Below are 16,517 nucleotides of genomic sequence, written 5' to 3' on the forward strand. Positions count from 1 at the left end.
AGATGGGAGCTTTACGCACCAGGGTGGGGTTGGCCATGGATAGACCAGAATGGCCTGCTTTCCTAGGGTAGATATAAAGCACCCGTACTGGCAATTACACTGTCATCAGGTGGGCAAGTTTCCTGAAAAATGCTGATTCGAGTGCACAATCCTAGGCACTTCGGGCAATAATCTTCATAGTGTGGACAGGATCATGGCCCAATATCCCCACAGCTGTGTAGAACAGGCTAATGGTGGCCCTTTGGGCTGCTCTGCCTGAGGGCCATCTAGTTACCAAGTAATCCAGGTGTTTCTCCTCCTCACTTATTGTGCTCCTGACAAAGCTGAACTTACAGAGGTTGATAATGGAGTGGCAGCCTTCTTGGAATGCTAATGTTCCTAATTTATATCCTCAAATCTAACGCAATGATGATAGGGAAATATCACTTCGAGATGGCCACCGCGTTTAGGCCAAGTGACAACGTTCGTCACACCTTAACAATGCCTGCTGGGTGGCGGGAGAACCCACCCCTTATCTGCTGGGGTTCACTTAGACGCTTGCCTTATAAAGGGTAAGGAAAAAGACACATGCTGTCTGTAGGGAAGAGAATCCCAGGGTCAGGCATTATTATTATTATTATTATTATTATATTCTTATAGCGCGCCTGAATCAGCCCCGAAGGGGTATCTCCGCGCGTAGCTTCTGTATGAGTCGAACAAACTTATAGAGGGAATAACAGAGAGGGATAATAAAAGAAGAATTAGTCTTGGGTGAATAGGTATGTTTTTAGTTTTTTTCTAAAAGAAAGGAGATTGGAGACATGTCTCAGCTGTGGTGGAAGGGAATTCCACAACAGGGGGCCTTTGAGAGAAGGTGCTCGGCCACCCTGTCTTGCTCTGGTAACTTTGGGTACATGCAACAGCATAGTGTTGCTGGATCGCAAAGCACGTCCAGGAGAGTAGGGGAAAAAGATGTCTTTTAGGTATTTGGGACCGGACCCATAAATGCACTTATGCATCATTGTGGGGCCTGACTATTGTATGCAGATGGCCTTATTACCACAGTTTGCTTTGGGGCTGTGGAACAACTATGGCTGCTTTGTGGAGATGTGGGGTATTCCATGCAAGGCGAGATGGGCATGTCCACAACTTAGCTAGGCACTCTTCCGCCGGCGTACGGTTTCTTGAGGAGAACAGGCTGGGAGGTGTTCAAGTAGCTATCCAACCTATTCCTGTATACATCTTGTGGTGTAAAGAAGTGAAAATAAATACCCAATATTCGCTGCGCCTCATTTTGCATGTTAAAATACCTATCTACAGTCTGAATAGGGCACTTTGACAATATGCTCTTTTTAAGCGAAACCAGCCGTTTGGGGGCCTACTCTTTGTTTTATAATTCAAGTGATGTTAAATGTACGTCAGTGGCTATTTCTAGCCCGTTTTGCCCACAGCACAATAAAATAACTGTTGAAGTTCCCATGAATGGAACAAGTGACCCTGAATAAACCACTGCTTAAAAGATTTTCAATGTCCAGTTTTTCCTTAGATGCAATATAGCAAACTTGCTAATGAGGTTAAGTCTTCGGTTTAGGAATACTGTTGGAAATGGTCACATGCAGAGGTTTAATTGGCTTCATCCTCACATCTTCTCCGTTTGTGCACCACGTGACGAAGATTACCGTGGAAGAGGAAAAGGATCCAAACCATTTTCTGCATTATTCCAGTTGTGAAAATATTCGCTGTACCATTCAACTAAGAAAGAAATAATGAGAAAAAGTATTAATAGCATTGCAAGTACAGAACGGTCCGAGGCAGTAATGCAAGTACTACTTAAATGTAACCCTCATACTCGCAATGTTCTTCACCACTGTCCTCTCTGTAAGCAAAGATGAAAGGTAATGACTATCCCACAATTCCCCTTTCTAAGTAATTTTCTGCAACAGGGGATAAGCCATCTAAGACCAGGCAGGTATAGCCATGGGGGGGGGGAGGGGTCGGGAAATATGTTTAGTGGAGAGGAAGAGTAGGCCTAGAAGTAATGCAGATCACTGTAAGTAACCTTAGGAATTATGCAGATCACCGTAAGTAATCTTAGGAGTAATGCAGATCCCCATAAGTAATCTTAGGAGTAATGCAGATAACCGTAAGTAATCTTGGAAACAGCTCCATTTCCCACCTCATCCCAGTTTGGTTTTTACAAAGTATGGCACATCAAAGGAGAACACATGGCTTTAAACCATCCAGAGATATATATATGTTTTCATATTTCTTTGTTTGGTTTTAATTGTAAACACTATACAGGCCGGCAATGTGGATCCGATCCACAGCTATACATGGAGTAATCAATGACACGAGTGCACCATTCCACATCTATATAGCATGCATTTTTTCCCCATCAGCTTTCCCCTGAGCCATTTCGTAATGACTGTAACATGAGTAGGACCCCACAAGTGAGGAGGGGTAATTGTGAATTTGTTTATTACGAGCTTAGGGGTACCATGTTTATTGCTGGGGGAAGCCCCTTACTATCAGGAGTTAGGGGTAATGTCTAAGCTGTGATCAGTGGCCATGTTCTTTGTGTAGACGTCTTGTGCTATATATGCATGGGAACACACCATGTCCTGCACTATTAGGGTGGGCGGGAGCAACCTTTCGCTTCCAGTTTAGAGATGTACCCATCCCATGTGGTGCCATCTGATCCTCTCCCCCCTTTCTGCTGGTGTGGCATCACGTCACCCGCCTCAGTCAATGGTTCATTGGTGTAGGTCACGTAGCAAGCTATCCTTGTCTGGTGCCTGGTTGGCTTTCCACGCTATTGCTATTCGCCTTTTATATAGCAAGAGGGCGAGGTCAATACACGTGCACAAGTTTGTTTTTCTTTGCTCTTGGCATCAGTCTGAGCAGGCAGAGTTCAGGGGTGCGCGCCACCATCCAGTTCACAAGGTCAGACACCGTCTCAGCCACAGAATCCAACATCTAGACAATCTGAGGGCATGTCTCGACCATGCGGTAGAAGCCCACCTCTGTTTGTCGGCATCTGGGATAGTCCAAAGATGCCCCATTGTACACGCACTGTATATGTTTCGGGGTGAGGTAAATCTGGTGGAGATAACTGAACTGCGTGTATTGGAATCTCGGATTCCTTGAGACTCATTTGGCCTTCCCTATGATTTTGTGCCACTGTTCGTCACATATCTCCCGACCTAGGATTGCCTCCCACACGGCCCTGTGTAGTAGGGTGAGCTGCACACTCTTGTGCATTGAGAAGCCTGTATAGGGCTGTTATGGCTGTAAGCCATATGACATAATCCCCTTGAGGAGTACAGATATTGGCAGCTCCTCCTAGCCCTTATCCTCAACTGGACCTTATCTTGTGTGTTATGGCGTTGTACGTAGCCCACAGCTATGTTTTGCATGTCTTGCATATCTGGGAATTTGTGCAGCCTCCCCTTCACATATAATCCTTTCACTAGAATCACCCCTGCACACCCCAGTACTCTGTCTCATACTGCAGCTGGATGTCGCAAAGTTCAGGGATTTCCCACAGATCTAGTATTGGAGCCCATGGGGGTGGTGACCGACGCAGGTCAAAATCTGTAGCCCAGTAGTTCTTTGCTGCACTCATGAGCGTGGTTTCAGAACTTGCCTGACTAGTGGGGCCATTAGCCATGCCAGGATTGAATCGCCTCTGAAGGTTTCTTTCACTTTCGTCCTACCACACTGAGTCCCTGCACCTAGCCAGAGCATCAGCCACTGCAGCTGCACAGCAGAATTATACAGCTCATACAGCTGTATAGAGCGGTCCGCATCCAGAGATACTAAAAACACCACCACCACCCTTGCACTTAATTTATTACACAACAGGTACTCTGGTACCAAGACTCACTGTCTGTTCAAAAACATTAATGGCACACAAACATATAAATGGATGTCCTTCAAAATACCACCCTGGGCATATCCGCTAGGCACCCTTCAACCTCAGCTCAAGAAGCTGTTATGTTGCTCATGGTGATACTATGAATTATCAATGGAAGTTCAAGCTGCACAAGAGACTGCAGAAACAGCAAAGGAATCCAGCAACTGAAACTGGCTTAAGGAAGATCAAGTAATAGTGAAATCTCAGTCTTCTGAAACAATCAAGGGCAACTATCTCAAGCTAGCTCTCAGGAGAGAGAGAATGGAGATCTGAGGGAAACAGTTCAAACATTTCCTTGTGAAATGCAGACAAAATCTTTGGTTTTCTTCCTTGATTTAGGGTTGGCTCGTGCTTTTAACCATCATTTAAGGACTATCCCTCTAATCCATGAAAACCAATTACACCAAGACTCAAATCGCCGTCATTTGAGAGCAGTAGTAGCACTGCTTTCGAAACATTTCACTATTGCTGGCTCTAAAAAAGTAAATAAATAAAATGATTTGGCACAAAATTTGGGATGCAACAAACATGTACCAAGTGGAACCTTGTGGCCCCACATAACTAACGCTGCTGGGCTCTGAGGAGATGATGATCTGAACACTTTTCGGCCAGGAACATAGCAATGAACCTGACCAAAGAGACTTCAGTACAAAGAGTCATTGCCTTGCTAGCCAACACTGAAGAAACACCCAGGAGAAGCTACACATAGTTTGTCTGCCATCCTGCGCTGGTATGGAGATGGAAATGTGAACCTGTGTCAAATGTCTTACTTCTGCAATGAACATATATCCTCTGCCTATGAAGGGCAAAGTGCCCGATTACCTCAAGGATGAGGGCTGGGTCGCACAGCGGCAGATCCTCCGTAATGGCGGAGGAGGGTCGCCCCACTGCTGGAGCCACAGATGAAAGCATATAAAATATAATGATAATAAAGCAATCAATAAATCTGCTTTATCTTTTTATTTTACATGAGAAAGTCGTACCAGAGAAATATTCTGACATGTTTAAGCCCAAATATGACATTAAATAAGTCAACTGTGCCTTGGTTAGTTGGTCTTCTTCAAGGCATTTCTGTCCCTTCTCTGTGCGTTCTACTCTGCATTGTCTTGACCAGCCGAAACTGAAACATCTCTCTGCTTTAAGTAGTATAGAGGCTGTTCCACAACACTAGAAGAGGCTAGAGAGAATACCCTTCGACAGACCTCATAGGGTGTAATCTGCCATTGTTAACACAAGCATGTCCTGTAACAGCTTACAACAGCAAATCCACCTTAAAGTACTCCACCTGAATGTACTTCCGAAGGGAACCTGCAACCGAACTACCAATTGCGACAGCCAATACGAATGAAAGAATTCACGTAAGTTATACCTTAAGAGAATACAACCACTAATGGAAAGTAACCTGATTTTATGCATTGCCTGATTCCTCACAGGAACTGACGGCCTTGCTCGATATATATTGAATAATGGCATCAACACCACAGTCTTTCTCTGCGAGGTCCACCATCACTCAGGTACGATTACTTATCTGTGACGCATTAGCGATCTTAAAATTGCTTATTTAAACACTGCCTAAACACAGGGCCGGATTGGGAATCAAAAGCGACCGTGGCAAAGTGCTCGCCCCCTCCTCAACTCTTCCCCAGGGTGGGGGGGTGTTGGGGGTGCGACCGAGCTCTTTGCCAGGGCCGCTTTTTGACCAATTTTGTTACAGGGCCGATTTTGCAGCTATGCTGCAAAAACGGCCCTGTAACAAAAACGGCCCCCAGGGGCCCAAAACCGGCCCCCGCCTTTGCAGCGCACCGGGGGATTGCCCGGTGTCCGCAACAGCCAGTCCGGGCCTGCCTAAACATGTGACTAAAATAATGGCCTGAAATTAAAAGGTGACATAGATATTTCATCGAGGACTGTGACGGGGGGAGGGGGGAGAGAACCGTACTCTAGCAACAACCACAAATAATGTCAGGGTGAAACACAAGCAATTGTCTAATTAATCCATGCTTAACCCTCTGGTAGCGTGGCAGAAATCCATGAGGCTTAACTTGAAGGCAATGTTTAAACTATCTGTGCAGCATTTGCAACAGTAATAAAGTGAAAACAACTCTAAACAAAACCCACATCAATCCAGGAAATTTGTGTAAAATGTATTACATCATTTGACACCAAAACGACAAAAATCCAATCAGTAGGACCGGAGATATGTAAAGGTTCAGGTTAAAATAGTGCTTAAAGAAATGAAGCGCCAACTATGGTTATTTGATCATTCTGGACAGGGATAAATTCACAAGTTCAGGTCAACCACGACAGAACGCAGGCTGGATCTATGGATCAATTTAGTTGCGCTGAGAAATGCACCTTAACTCCTGGTAGCTGAGCGTTGCGCCACATATCGACAGTCTCAAGGAGTGATGCAAGGCCAGCCTTGGGAATGCATCGTGCAGTGGCCATTTTGTTGTGCTGCAGGGCTGTGATGTGGGCTTCCGACAAGTCTGCGTCTGTTCTGATGAGGAGCTGCAAGGTCCATATTGGGGATGTGCTGCACAGCGGTGGTTCTTATGAGCTGTGAGGGCTGCAATACAGGTTTACTCCATGGCTACGTCGTTTCTGATGAGGCGATGCGAAGAGCTGCATCTGATTCTGGTAAAAAACACATAGGATAGCAGATCACCTTTAGTCCCACTTCCAAGGGCCCAGCAAAGGAGGGACACCACTTGAGGAGGAGGAGGGGGGTTATAGCAGGCAGAGCCCAGGTGAAAGGGTCTAGATGGTGGGGGCCTTTTTTGTCACTGAAGCTCTGATCGGGACGTCAGGCAAATAGCCTTTGCATTTTCTCAGGTAGTCTGGCTTCAAGATGCAGGTTCAACCCTTCTCACTCTCGACACCGAACAATACGGAATCAGGGAAGCAGAGCAGTCCTTCTTGTAGCAGGACCACAAAGATGTCCACCTTTTAAGACTTCTACAGGTCCTGGAGTGAACTGAAGAGTTGTGTTTGAGGGTCTACTATTTAAACCTTGTGCCCACCTTGAAGTGATAGAAGCTTCAAGAGTCCTCCCCCCTACAAAGGTGTCTGGAATTTCCTTTCTACCTGGCCTGGCCACAGCTTGCCTGGAGGCACAAAAGACTAGTGTGAAACCCTTTGTGAGTGTGCTGAGCTAGAGTATTTGTGATGCGCAAATGTGGCAGATAACAATTACTCCACCTCATCCTAACACATTTGGCCCATCCTGACAACACCTATTCCCTCTTAGTCTCACTGCCTGGGAGTAATGCACAAAGACCAACTGCCAGCTGCACCTAGTCGAGGTGACCCCATGACAATGGCTGCAGGAACCAAATAGTTAGCACTAGAAAATATCAACTTTCGAAAAGTGAATTTTCAGAATTGTGACTTAAAATCCAACTTCACCATTAAAGAGGGTTTTAAATTACAATTCTTTAGAGACCAGACTCTGCTCTACTACCTGCTGCCCATTTAAATGTATCAGTTATTAAATGTAATAAGGTATGTTATGGTAATTTGTGTAGCGCACTATTCACTCATGTCGGTACCCAGATAACCCACTGTTATCCTATAGGAGAGGCAGGCCTTGTAGTAGTGAAAATGACTGAGTTTTTCACTACCAGGACATGTGAAAGTTCAAAGTATATGCCTGCTTCTAAAATACACTGCACCCTGCCTGATGAGCTGTTTAGGCCTAACCTTGGCGAGACTTATAAGAATTAAAAGGGAAGATTTAGGCCTAGCAAAAGGCTTATTTTTCCGGGTCAAAATGGCAGGTTCAAAACTGCAAATTTGGCTTCAATGGCAGGTATATCAGTATAGCAGGGGTTGGTAAGCTACTTAACCGCCTCATATTCTCAAGGATTGATTATTGTTGATTTTAACTGCTGTGCCGGTAATGTGCTTGCTGTTGCCTAGCCCTATAATTTTGTATTACATGTGATCTTCCCTGAAATTTCTTTCAACATATTCATGGCCCTACTAATGACAAAGGTTGTATCCTGGATTAAATTTGGGCTGCTACAATTGGTATTTACAATCTTTATATTTTCCCTTGTTTGTGCTCAGACTATTTCATAATAAATATCCCTTTCTAATAAGCAAGGCCAGCCCACAAAAAAATAAAAAATTAATGTCAGGCTATTCTTCAATGAATGTCAGTCAATATAGAAGGCTTAATCACTACCTCAAGTTATTCTATGTTAGGCTTAGAACAATGGTTACAGGACACTCCAGACATGCATGACCCTGTAACAGAAAACAATTGTTCTTAAACGTAGGAAACCTACCCCTGGTAGTCACAAACATTAATATACCCAAAACTAAATTTCAACAATTAAAATGAAAATGGGGGACATTATACAATAGAAAAAACCCAACAGCTGAAGCAGACTCTAAATCTGAAATCTTTAATGGAAAACATTCCTACTACAAAAATAAAATGACTATCATGAGAAAAAAAATAAAAAAAATAAAAAAATAAAAAAAGATAATATTTCACATTATTAGCGAGTTGGTTGATACTTCTAGGGACTTTGAAGAGATCTCTGCTTCATGATTAGCTCACTCATGATTTTATTGAGATGATATCTGCTCTATTGCAAATTCAATTCATATGAATGCTTGTCTAACAGCTTTTGTACAACACTCACGGAATGAATTCAAGCTTTTCTTTAAAATCAGGATCTTTGTTAGACACCATCCCAGTTTAGATGTGTAAACTAATTTGCCAGGTGGTCATAACTCCAATGGTCACCATTCTCAATTCCTCATTAAAGCAAGGAGTTATTTTCTTGTCTTTCGAGAGCGCCACCACTATCCCACTACTAAAAAAACTAGGTGTAGACCGTTTAATATGAAACACCTTAGCCTAATTTCCATACTGCCTGCAGGTGCCAAAATCTTGGAAGACCAAGTCTCCAAGCAAATTTGCAATTATTGGCAAAACAACAACTTGTTGGATGATTTACAGGCATGATTCCTTCCTGCCTATAGCATTGAGCCGGTCCTTCTCTCCATTATTATCCTAGATGGATTTGGATCAAGCCATAGTAATGAATTGACATCACAGGATTTATCAGCAGCATTTTACTGGGTCGATCATGCAGTTCTACTTGGCTGTGTCAATGCAAGTGGTATTGAGGGCACACCTCTACAGTGATCGCGTCACCTTCTCTGTAGAGCCAGTCAGGCTGTAAACATTTCATTTTATAACGTACAGTAACTCATAAGTTTGTTCTGAAGTACTTGAGGGCTAATCTAGCTCATCTCATCTATTCAATAAATATATGAGCCCCTAGTGAAAACCTTATCCAAAAAGGGCATTAGAATTTACACGTCTGTCAATAACACACAGCTAATGCTGTGCCTAGATAGCAATCTCACTTCCCATCAGGCCTTGCAACAAACTATGAAATTCATTTGGCAGGGGGTAGGAAACAATAGGCTTAAGATTAATGCAGAGAAAACTAATATTATAGTCAACAATAGCATAAATGCTTTATGGCTTTATTTCTACTGGCCAATTCACGTTTGGATTATTCTAACTCCCACTATTTGAGACTCCTGAAATATCCGCTTTACAAACTAAGTTATCCAGAACACTGTTGCAAGTTTAATCCCAGGGGATCCTCAGTCATCCTGCACTAGCCCAGTACTCTCTCACCTTACTCCCATTGTTGATTAGCAGTCGATTGAAGAAATACCCTCCTAATAGATAATAATGTCTGCTTCAGGTTATCTATTTGTTCCCAAGTTTAATAAACAGAGGACAGGTGGCCACGGATTCTCTGTATGCTCTGCCAACCTTTGGAATTCCTTACCCAACAGATGGTGATAAAAAAAATCTCTCCTTAAATTCAGAAGCTAAAACTTGGCTTATCCGACAGGTATTGATTTCGTCATGAGGTGCTGGTCTAGTTTTTTGCAGGGCTTTGCTTTCTTCTTTGTTGTTTTGACTCACATTGATTCAGTATCAAGAGACCTATGGCATTCCTGAGCTTTATAAATGAGGCTTCTGAGGTTACTGGAACATTGAATGAACCTGAACCACTTGCAGCAGGGAAACCCTAACAGTAAAAGGAAGCACTAGCCGGGGTAAAAAACTCTCTTGGAATGCATTTCATTCCATTTAGCTTAGGAGACTTTCACTCCATGGATAAAACACTTGGTCTACTAATGCAGATAAAGAAGGGACTTCTGTCCTCCGAGCGTCTCCTATTGCGCCTGCTAGAATAGCAGCCATTGTCTCTTGCATGGTAATGCATAACTTTGCTCTTGAAATGGAGCCATCCCTGCATGTGTATTGTTACGTGCACAATACCTCCTCTTTAGTCTTTTTTTCTGCCAGGCTGAGAGATGTTACAGAATATATTTCCACATAACAACTGATCCATACCTGGTGGATGTCAACCCAAACCCAAACTTACAACACCCGTTTTCTGGATCAGCTATTGTGAGACTATACCAAAATGTTTAAACTGGAAGTGCTCTGCTTAAAGCACCAAAACTATTGGCAAATCTCCATTCTAAGCCGGATTCGCACTTTAACCCTTTCGGTGCTGTTGACGGCTCCCGGCCGTCATGAGTTACGGTGGGTGTTAGAAGGGGCGGCCCCAGAGGGTCAAGCTATGCTCTCCAGACTACTCCGTGGCCCACCTCTCCCACAATAATGCCGAGTCTTAACGTGAGGTCCTCACCGGGAAGGACTTCGAGTCTAGGATCGTACAAACTGAGCTCACACCACACTTACGAACGGACACCACACCGTAGATTTCAATAAACAAGTTCTTTATCAACAGTACGAAAAGGAATCAGCACTCTTATTTACAAGCGATCACGGGATCGTAAAGTCTCAGGAATTCGGGAAGAGGGAAGCGGGACAGTCTCAGTCTGTGGGCCAGTACGAAGCGTACCCTGCGCTCAGCTCTCAATCCTCGAGCCGGGGGATACGGGAGATGGTGATCGTACTGGCTGCATCACTCACTTCGGGTCGAACCAGGTCATGTTGGTAGCGTCGATGGTCCAGCCGGACCAGAGCACTCCTCGAGCCGCGACGAGGTCAGCAGGGCTCAATCCGGAGGTCAGTTCTTGAGGAGCCGCGACCACGTCTGCAGGGCTCAGGGAGATTCCACGAAGGTCTTTAGTGTTCAAGATCGAGCCGCGACGAGGTCAGCAGGGCTCCGATGTTCTAGTTCCGTCTGTACGAGAATGAGCCGCGACAGCGTCAGCAGGGCTCCGATGTTCCAGTTCAGTCGTTCCGAGGATGAGCCGCGACAGCGTCAGCAGGGCTCGATGAGTTCGAGGGATAAGTTTTCCCCAAGGGTCAGCCGCGATCAGATCAGCAGGGCGTTCTTGTCCAGGATACAACTGCCTGCTAGTTGTTGGGCGGGCCTTGATATAGTCCAGTGGCCCTTTGATGTCCGGACCCTCGCAGGCGGGGATCTCAAGCCTTGGGGGCTGGTCATTGGAGAGATCGGTCGGTTGGCTCTTTGATCCTTTTGAAGATGCGTCCATGAATTCCCAGACGCCCAGCAGGGTCTGGAGCCAGCTCTCGGGGAGGCCAAAGGTGTGATCGAAACCAGCCCACAGGGGGAGGCCAGAGGTGTGAGAGAAACCAGTCTCCCAGGGGAGGCCGGAGGGCCATCGAAACTCTCCGATGCGGTGCAGTGTGACAGTTCCAGCGGCGACACCCTCCTTTGGAGTTGCGACGGCAAGCCCATCGACGGTGGCACGCTTCTTCTCATTGAGTCGCGCAGTTCCTCAGAAGGCCCAAAACAGCAGCAGGCACTTCCAAAGAACTCTGGGGAGCTGGGGGTGAAGTCGGTTGTCTGTGAGACTTCAGCAGGAGGCAAGCTCTTTTCCAAGCCCTTGGAGATCCTTCACAAGTTGAAAGCAAAGTACACAAAGTTGCTTTCTACTTCCTTTGGCAGTAAGGCAACCACTGCAGGCCAATCTCCCAAGCAGCACTTCAGCTTGGGAATAGTCTCTCCTTAGTTTCTTCAGGTTCCTCTCCTCAGTAAAGGTTTCTTCTTGTAGTCCAAAGTAATCTAATTTCATGGAATCAGGGTCCCAATATTTATTCCCCAAAATCCTTTGTTCTCCGAGGGGAGAGGGGCCTTTGCCCAGTCCAAACCAGTTCTTAAGCACTCTGTATACCAGACTTCTCCTTTCCTTTCACAGTGCAGGGCAGGTACATCAGACGCCCCACAAGAGGTGGAGCCAGATTTGTGGAAGGCAAGTACAGTCCTGGAGCACTTTGTTTACAGGACTCCTTCTCTTCTTTCAGTGTGCATGGCAGAGACATCAGCTGCTGACCAGGGGGTGGAGCCAGCATTGTGGAAGGCAGGCACAACCCTATTCAAGGTTTAGGTGCAACTCCTCCCTCCCATCTAGATGCAGATCTCTCTATTCACAACTAGGTGACTCAGCCTGTCTCTTGGAATCCCCCAGCCCTGTCACTAACAAAACCAAACCAAGGAATACACAACCTAGCAGAGGCAGGTTTGAATGATTAGACAAGCAAATACCTACTTTCTAAAAGTGGTATTTGCAAACACAGAATTTGAAAACCAACTTCACTAAAAGATGTATTTTATCATTCTGAGTTCAGGCATACTAAACTCGAATTTCTACCATGTTCTCTGAGACAGTTAGGATTATAAAATGTAATAACTCCAACAGCCCATTTTGGCCTATGGAGAATAGGTAGCCTTGCAATAGTGAAAAACGAAAATGCGTGCAATTCACAATTATGACATGCCACACACACCAGGGCTTGTCCTACCTTATACTTACAATGCACCCTGCCCTTGGGCCTACCATAGGGGTGACTGATATGAAGAAAAGGGAAGGTTTAGGGACTGGGAAGTGGGTGCACTTGCCCAGTCAGCATGACAGTATCAGACTGCACGCAGGCTCGGCAATGGCAGACCGTAGACACATTGTACAAGGCTGCTTCTGTGGGTGGCACAACCAGTGCTGCAGGCCCAACAGCAGCATTTGGATTTATACGCCCTGGGCACACTCAGTGCACTAGACTAGGGTCTGACAAGTAAACCAAATAGCCAAACATGGAACCACTGATTAATACATCAATTTACCATAGGGAGCACTTGCACTGTGGCACTGAATAGCAGTGGCACAGTGCCCAAAGCAATCTATACCAGAAAAAATACATGAGGCAACAGCAAAAATGGAAGGGAGACCCACGCCAATGGTGCCAGGTCTAACAATGCCTATATTTCATCTACATCAAAAGATACTGAAGTTTGAATCGCTGAATCAGACTTTTTACTTCATTGCTCTTCTCTCCAGTGTGTCCTCAGTAACGCAGTGTTTCACCAAAATAATGAAACTAATCTGAATTCTTGAGAGCAAAAGGTATTAAAATGATCGCCTCATGATCTTCATGTCACAGAATCCCCAGATACTTTTGGATCACCTGGAGATGGTGTTAGATTTGCTGTTGAACCTCCTACAAATGACTAGAAGTCAAAGTAGGTGTTCTCGAGGCAAATGCATTTCTTAGACCTCCAATGTTCCCTGGATGTAGGTACTAAGATACCAGGAATGGTGAGGGGAAAGCTTTGAAAGCATTTGCAGCTTTCCCTCTATTCTGCAGGAGCAAGGAGGTCAAGGGGCTGCCACAGAAGCCGAATGCATCCCATAAAGCTCGGCATCCAGGTCCAGTGTTTCTAAGCCTGGGATTACTGCATCCTATATTTGAAACAGAGTGGTTTTGGCGATACAGAATGGCCAGAGGCAGTATCCCCCTGTGAGCGCCAGCTCACTTGTAAAGATTCCCTTAAGGTTCATAGAAGTTTGGGGAAAGTGTCACTTCAGCAGTCGCTTACCAAATAATAAAAAGCCTAAGAAGTAGGAGCTTTAGGAAGCACCGACCAAGCATCAAATATCCTTAAAAATAGGTGATTTTGGGGCTTCTCTGCTGTGATACAGGGCATCTGACAGCACCGCGGGGCTCACCAATTAGTGAAGATGCTCTATTTATGAACAGACTAGTCATATGCTGATCTGTTGACTCTCTCCTAAGAAGGAAAGCATGGAATCCAATTGTAGTCTGACCACATGGAAACTCGGAGTAACCGCTATCTTTGGGGACTTGCGGGATTCGATAAGTGAAATGAATGCAAGCACACTTGAACTGTACATATTGTTCAACTAGACTATTTCTTAACCAACCTTTCTCGGGAATCCACAGTTAGGTGCATTCCAATGCCTGAGCAATATGAATACAGAATAAGGGAATTTACACAGTAGTTAATATTAAGAAACCATGCGCTTTAGTCTTAGCTCCCACCTTTGCTGTTATTAGCAGAAGCATGCATTTATATGGACAGGTTTGGGGCTCTACATTCAACATTTTTTTGCTTTTAATCCCTTTTCCAGCACATGGCCTGAAGTGACAGGTAATACATTAACTAATTAATTGTCTCTGGTCCTGAGATACAACATAACATTTCCTAGAGTTCACAACAGGAAGTTTTTATTCTATTAAGGGCACAGTGTGACAATTCTCCTTCCACTTCTTGGATGAGGTGGTGGGACACCATGAATTTACTTTTTCATCAAGTTAATGTCTCAATATTATGAGCTCTTTGATCTGCTGTAATGATAATGGAATATAGAAGTAATCGATTTGTTTAATGGATTGGTAAGTGATTTGACACAGTTTTGTTCACTGAAATAAACGCACAAGAATAAAGGAAAAGCAGTGCTGCAAATGAGCAAGTGGAAAAGATTCAGACACATTTGTCTTTGAACGACCACCTAAAAAACTGTCTGTGCGGATTTGAACCCCAAATCAAATATGCTCAAAGTTGTAATTCTTGTATTTTTCTTTGATCACTTCATAGTTTCGTAGAATCAGGACAGGTAAGTGTGTCTTTTATCTGTGGTCCACTTTACCTTAAGTCTCCAGAATATGGTATGTTGACATTTTCATTCTCCTTTAATATTTAAACTCCCTAAACTGCCCTTCTTGGGGGCGCCCTTGAGATGTAGAGGTGCAATTGTTAATGAGTAGGTACATAGCATCTCACAGGATATTACCACATTAAATGAAAAACTGAACCGATGGGTGAGAGAAGGCGGAGGCATAAATGAGGTGATATCAGGATACTTGCAGAAATGTAATTTCAGAAGAGTCAATTAGAGTTAGGGATAGAAGAGAGCCAGGCCCAAGAAAAACAGTTTGAGGAGTGTTATGAGTAAAATGTCAACAATGTATCTACTGCAAGAAAACACATTTTTTCACAACCTCTCTTTCCTAGAAGGGTAATTTGCATGCCTGGTCTCGTCTAAAGCCATTGCTGACCCTCAAAAGAGGACCATGGTTGCAACTCGAAGAAAAAAGGTTACTTATCTGTACTTCAGTTCTACAACGTATGTCTCTTATAAGTCTTATATTGTATTATTACAGACATTCCTTCAAAGCATTAGCCAGTGCAGTCAATCCACTTCAAACGAGATCAGAAGGCAAGCTATTACATGCGTAGCACAAAGCTCCAGTGCTAAAAGCCATCTTCAGATGTTATAACAAGTTTTAATCATGCTATACCCCAAATGAACGGAGGAGGAGGTTAAACTTGTAAATCTATTAAATATATTGATTCTGGAGAACTGAGACTACAGCCAAGTACAATGTTTTTCTGCTGCACTGGGTGCTTCATGGACACAAAGTAGGAAATAGACAAGAAGAAGGTGGGGGTGCACCTGACCTTACTGTAAATTATACTGGAACACCCCATATCCTACTCTGTTTTCCTTCCTGGACTGCACATCTAATCAGTAGTGATTTATGAACATAGAGTACTTCTGGCATATGCTTTACAGATATCCAGAACAAGCACCAGAGCTCAGAGTGTTACAGAGATGCTTACACATTTTTCAAAAGACAATTGCCACCTTTATCACTTTTATTGTGTCTTGTTGAGTCTGGCATCCAGCCATGGGTACCATAGAAGACAATGTGGACGACAGAAGAGGTGACGGTAGAGTGATGAAAGGAATGAGCATGGCTTAAACAGCTTTGCGAAACATAAGGGCGTTGATAGTTTCCGTAATAATACAAGTGATGTGTTTGATAGAAAAGTAACCTGCAGAGAACAGAAAGTAAGCACATGCTGAAATTTAACCAGCAAATCCAGGATTGGAAACAGATTGTGTCCTTATTAGTTTAAACAAATTAAATGAGCAGCTGGCTGATTTTCAAAAACCTTTAATGGTCTCCTAATAGTAAAGGCAACTTCTGGTTGCTAGCAAACGTAAAAATCTTTCCACTGGAGAGGAAGGAGTCTGAAAAAATGCGGTCAAGGTCGCTGCCTCTTCGAATTAAAGTTCTGGGTAAACCTAGGAGTCGTTTGCAAGAGGACTTTGTTTTTTGCGTAATTTGGCGTATGGTCATTAGCGTAGGAAGACGGTTGTCCACTTACTTTTCTTGTTTAAATAACTGCTGAAATTGACTTCATTCTGTCTTAAATGTTACAAATTTGATATGTGCCTTTGCCCATCAAACATTAAAGTATTGAGCTCTCATAAAGGAGCTGATCGAGTAAGGGAAAGAAAAGTTTTGAGTACTGGGATACAGTTCTGTGTTCAC

General features: G+C 44.1%; 1 protein-coding gene across 1 annotated transcript in view; it reads right to left on the reverse strand.

Moving 5' to 3' along the window:
- Positions 1-1,131: 1,131 nt before the first annotated feature.
- The window catches only part of TGDS (TDP-glucose 4,6-dehydratase), a 465,036-nt gene continuing 449,650 nt past the window's right edge, over positions 1,132-16,517 (reverse strand). The window contains exon 12 of the mRNA XM_078657602.1: positions 1,132-1,731. Within this exon, the coding sequence (XP_078513728.1) occupies positions 1,655-1,731 (77 nt within the window). The 3' untranslated portion in view covers positions 1,132-1,654. The remainder of the gene's footprint in view (positions 1,732-16,517) is intronic.

This window comes from Lissotriton helveticus, chromosome 8 (assembly GCF_964261635.1).
Source record: "Lissotriton helveticus chromosome 8, aLisHel1.1, whole genome shotgun sequence".
Taxonomy (NCBI): Eukaryota; Metazoa; Chordata; class Amphibia; order Caudata; family Salamandridae; genus Lissotriton; species Lissotriton helveticus.